The 497-nt window shown below is 64.6% G+C and overlaps 1 protein-coding gene across 1 annotated transcript in view; it reads left to right on the top strand.

Moving 5' to 3' along the window:
• The first annotated feature begins 60 nt into the window (after positions 1-60).
• Positions 61-497, top strand: part of IRS4 (insulin receptor substrate 4) — a 3,628-nt gene continuing 3,191 nt past the window's right edge. The window contains 1 exon segment of the mRNA XM_006769209.1: positions 61-479. Coding sequence (XP_006769272.1) covers positions 138-479 — 342 coding nt within the window. The 5' untranslated portion in view covers positions 61-137.

Raw genomic sequence — 497 nt, 5'->3', positions numbered from 1 at the left:
GAGTGAAGTAGGCGGGGGCGCGGGCCGAGACGGGAGGGGGCTGGGGCGGGTGGACAGGGGTAGACGGCCTCTTTCCCCAGCCCTCCCTTCCCGGAGCTCCCCTCCCCCTCGCTCACCTTAAAACATCGCGCATCACCATGGCGAGTTGCTCTTTCGCTCACGACCGAGCGACAAGGAGACTGAGAGCTGCAGCAGCGGCTACAGCGGCAGCTCTGGCTGCAGTGGCGACCACCCCACTTCTTTCCTCGGGAACCCTCACCGCACTCATTGGGACCGGGTCTTCTTGTCCGGGAGCCATGTGGCTTTCCTCAGCCACCGGCTCCCGGCCACACTCCGAGTCTGATGAGGAGGACCTCCCCGTCGGCGAGGAAGTCTGCAAACGCGGCTACCTGCGGAAGCAGAAGCATGGGCACAAGCGCTACTTCGTGCTCAAACTCGAGACCGCCGACGCCCCAGCCCGGCTGGAATACTACGAAAATGCCAGGAAGTTCCGGCAC

This window comes from Myotis davidii, unplaced genomic scaffold (assembly GCF_000327345.1).
Source record: "Myotis davidii unplaced genomic scaffold, ASM32734v1 scaffold264, whole genome shotgun sequence".
Lineage (NCBI taxonomy): Eukaryota > Metazoa > Chordata > Mammalia > Chiroptera > Vespertilionidae > Myotis > Myotis davidii.
The sequence above is the reverse complement of the archived record's forward strand: the minus strand, read 5'-3'. Positions and strand labels throughout refer to the sequence as shown.